Source organism: Oryx dammah, unplaced genomic scaffold, assembly GCF_014754425.2.
Source record: "Oryx dammah isolate SB20612 unplaced genomic scaffold, SCBI_Odam_1.1 HiC_scaffold_21, whole genome shotgun sequence".
Taxonomy (NCBI): Eukaryota; Metazoa; Chordata; class Mammalia; order Artiodactyla; family Bovidae; genus Oryx; species Oryx dammah.
This window is the reverse complement of record NW_024070205.1, coordinates 75,738,342-75,742,393: the sequence shown is the minus strand read 5'-3', so window position 1 is coordinate 75,742,393 and position 4,052 is coordinate 75,738,342. Positions and strand designations below refer to the sequence as shown.

The 4,052-nt window shown below is 58.7% G+C and overlaps 1 protein-coding gene across 1 annotated transcript in view; it reads left to right on the top strand.

The window, feature by feature from the left end:
* The first annotated feature begins 19 nt into the window (after positions 1-19).
* Positions 20-4,052, top strand: part of CDK18 (cyclin dependent kinase 18) — a 9,893-nt gene continuing 5,860 nt past the window's right edge. Inside the window, exons 1-7 of the mRNA XM_040262974.1 lie at positions 20-231; positions 396-535; positions 1,127-1,252; positions 2,341-2,397; positions 3,348-3,462; positions 3,631-3,725; positions 3,915-3,977. Of these exons, the coding sequence (XP_040118908.1) occupies positions 108-231; positions 396-535; positions 1,127-1,252; positions 2,341-2,397; positions 3,348-3,462; positions 3,631-3,725; positions 3,915-3,977 (720 nt within the window). The 5' untranslated portion in view covers positions 20-107. The remainder of the gene's footprint in view (positions 232-395; positions 536-1,126; positions 1,253-2,340; positions 2,398-3,347; positions 3,463-3,630; positions 3,726-3,914; positions 3,978-4,052) is intronic.

The window sequence follows — 4,052 nt, the reverse complement described above, 5'->3', positions numbered from 1 at the left end:
GTTCTCATCCGTTCTCACCTGTTCTTGTCCGTTCTCACCCATTCTCATCTGTCCTCACCCGTTCTCACCTCTCCTGCCTCAGGACCCGCCACTGCTCCCTGCCGATCATGAACAAGATGAAGAACTTTAAGCGCCGCTTCTCCCTATCCGTGCCCCGCACTGAGACCATTGAGGAGTCCTTGGCGGAGTTCACAGAGCAGTTCAACCAGCTCCACAACCGGCGCAACGAGGGTGAGGGGTCTGGGGCCCTTTCCCCCCTCCCCTCCCCTGCCTTCCCACACACCAGCACATCTGGCCCTGGTGGGGAAGGACAGAGGTCAGGGTGGACCGGACTCCCCACCCCGCCCCCATCCCGGGGCAGAGGCCGGGAGGGTGGCTGATGCCTCTCCCTTCAGACCTGCAGCTTGGTCCTCTTGGTGGAGATCCCCAGCCAGAGTCCAGCACCTTCTCCCCCACAGACAGTGGGGAGGACCCCAGGCAGCCGTCCCCAGGTGTGCAGTACCGGCGGCAGAACCAACGCCGCTTCTCCATGGAGGTGAGGGGCTCCGGGCTCTATGCTATGGACGTGATAAGAGACGCATCCACAAGTGTGTGTGCCCAGGAAGGTGGTTGCCTTGGAGCCAGACTTCAGGGGTTCAAAACCCAGCTCTGCTGTTGATTCGATCTGTAACTTCGAGTGGGTTACTCAGCCTCTGCATACCACAGTCTCCTTATGTTAAAATGATCATGATGAAGATGAAATGAGTTAATATATGCCACGTGCTCAGAACATTTTCCTGGTACACAGCAAGGGCTAGACAATTTGACTACTGTTCTTATGGCCCATATCCATGTGCCCAAATGTATGAAAAACAGGCTTACAAAAGCACATGTCTACAGGAATCTCATGCTACAGATGGTGACTCTGAGGCCCAGAGAGGGCAGGGGACCTCCTGAGGTCACCCAGCACCACCTGGATGTTCATGTTTGCCCCTGAGCACAACTTTGAAGCAATCCTCACCCATGATTCAATCCTGCTAGGACTGTTCACAGGGAAGGAGAGACCCAGGCTGGGAGATGCAGGTCCCACAAGCCCTGGCTACCCGGGAGCAAACTCGGACACCTTGTTTCATCCTGGCCTCTGCAGGACATCAGTAAGAGGCTCTCTCTGCCCATGGACATCCGCCTGCCCCAGGAGTTCCTGCAGAAGCTGCAGCTGGAGAGCCCAGACCTGCCCAAACCGCTCACCCGGATGTCCCGCCGCGCCTCCCTGGTGAGTCCTAAGAAGGTCAGAGGTCACCAGAATGGCCACCCACTCCCCTGCATGATCCTGGTTTAGCCTGTCCCAGCTGAGGCCTGCAGCGGGTTCCAGGGAGGTTTCTGAGCCTCTAGCGCCACCTGCTGGCTCTTTAGGATTCCCACAGCGGATCCTCTGTCAATCTCCATTCCCCAGTTGGGTCCCACCAGTGATGGAGCTGGGCCCACTCAGGGTTCCAGTCTTCACTGAGATGAGATCAGTAAGCCACCTGGCACGTGTTTCTGAGCCTTGGCCTGTCAGAATTCCTTGGGAAATCTTACAAAACACAGATTCTGATCCCCCATCCAGATGCCTACAGAATCAGACTCTGGGTGGTGGGGCCTGGGAATCCATACTTTTAAGGGTTGTAGTGCAAGGAGATCCAACCAATCCATCCTAAAGGAGATCAGTCCTGGGTGTTTATTGGAGGGACTGATGTTGAAGCTGAAACTCCAATACTTTGGCCACCTGATGTGAAGAGTTGACTCATTCGAAAAGACCCTGATGCTGGGAAGGATTGAGGGCAGGAGGAGAAGGGGATGACAGAGGATGAGATGGTTGGATGGCAACACCGACTCAATGGACATGGGTTTGGGTGGACTCTGGGAGTTGGTGGTGGACAGGGAGGCCTGGTGTGCTGTGGTTCATGGGGTCGCAAAGAGTTAGACACAACTGAGCAACTGAACTGAACTGAGTGCTGAGTGAGAGCAAGTGTGCTGATGGGAGGCTGTAGGGAAGTGGGTTCTGAACTGGACACTCAAGGTGCGGTGACAGAAAAGGTACAGTTCCTGTCCTTGAGGGGCTTCTGAGCAGGATGGAGACAGGTGATGAAGGCATGGGGCAATCCCAGGCCTGCGCCCTGGGCTCTGATCCCTGCACTGCCATGGGAGAAAGAAACTCACTCCCAGGGACAGAGAGAAGACAGGGAGAGAACGACTGGCACTGCCCTCCCCCTGCTCGCCTCGGACCTGCAGGGTCTCATTCCCTTCTCACCTGGAGCCCGGGGCGGGGAGATTGGCCGTATGTGGGGGCCTTCAGGCTCACAGATGCTTTGTCTCTCTCAGTCAGATATCGGCTTTGGGAAACTGGAAACATACGTGAAACTGGACAAACTGGGGGAGGTAAGAGGCCAGGTTGCCAGGTAGGATGGCGAGGAGGAGGAAGGGGGTCTCCCCAGCCTCTCTGGTCTGCACTCACACGCCCCTGCCCACAGCTCCTGCCATCCACGCTCTTGGCCATGCAGTCTGTCTGGCCGAGCCTTAGGCAGGTGTTAAGGTGGGCCTAGGTCCTGGAGGAGGCCCTGAGGCCCTGAGGATGGAGTGGCTGATGGACTCTGGGTCAGAATGCAGTCTTTTTATTCTGCAAGTATTTCATGCCTAGGATCACGTCCCAGCTCCACTGTTGGCTAGCTGTGTGGCCTGGGGTGAGCTCTGGGGTGACCTCCCCCTGTGCCTTGATTTCCCCCTCTGTCAGTGGAGGGCACTGTGAGGACTGAGGAGGTCCCTAGAATAAGCTTTTGCTCTGTGTATTTACTGGCTATTTCTGTTGCCACTGCACTGGCCTTTGTGTTCCAGGCTGGGGGGTGGGCAATGGTTTGCAGAGAGGAGGAGAGTGTAGCCCTGTCCTTCTAGGAAGCCAGAGGAGGCCTGCATGTAAACGTTGACAGAATATAAGGGAGAACAAAACTAATGCTCTAATCGAGGGGCACCTTGCCTGCTGGGAGTGTGCAGGAGAGACACTCCTTCCGACCGGGGAGGAGTTAGGGACAGCTTCACAGAGAAGCAGCCTTTGGAGGAATGGGCATTCCAGTGAAGTGCACGGGGTGGGGAGGGTAGGCAGGGCGGGCACGCCAAGTCACTTCAGTCGTGTCCGCCTCTTTGAGACCCCGTGGACTGTAGCCCACCAGGCTCTTCTGTCCGTGGGATTTCCCAGGCAGGAATACTGGAGTGGGTTGCCGTTTCCTCCTCCAGTTGGCAGGGCAGTCTGGCCCACATCACAGCCCAGGCAGAGGCACAGAGAGGAGGGCATTGGACAGAGGAGAGCTGGCCCTGACTGTGGTTCTTGCTCCCAGGGAACCTATGCCACAGTCTTCAAGGGGCGCAGCAAACTGACAGAGAACCTCGTGGCCCTGAAGGAGATCCGGCTGGAGCACGAGGAGGGGGCGCCCTGCACTGCCATCCGCGAGGGTGCGCACCGAGGGCCCTGCGGGCTTGAGGCTCCGGCGGGGGCGGGGGGGTCCTGATCCTGGGGGCAGCTAGGGGCCAGGAGACATGGCTGGGGTGGGGACTCCCGAGGCTGATCCCAGGAAGAGGGGTGAGGGGCACGCGGGGCTCAGGCGCGCCTGTCGCCCGTAGTGTCTCTCCTGCGGAACCTGAAGCACGCCAACATCGTGACCCTGCACGACCTCGTGCACACGGAGAGCTCCCTCACCCTGGTGTTTGAGTACCTGGTGAGTGGGCGTGGGGCATGGGGCTGGGGCAGAGCGTGGAGGTGGCCCGGGCCTCGTTCCCAGAGGCCAAGGGCCCAGGCTTAGGGGCGGCTCGGAGCCTGTGCCACTCCCAGGCTGGGCCCCGCCTCCGGGAGGGCTTCTGGCCAGGGTTTGGGTCAGGGTGGGGCTGAGCCAGGCCCCATGTTCCAGGACCGTGACCTGAAGCAGTATCTGGACCACTGTGGGAATCTCATGAGCATGCACAACGTCAAGGTGAGAGCCTGCTTGTCACGGACCGCCCCCCCAGGGCTGCTGTAACCCTCCCCGCTTCCAGCACATCTGTCCATG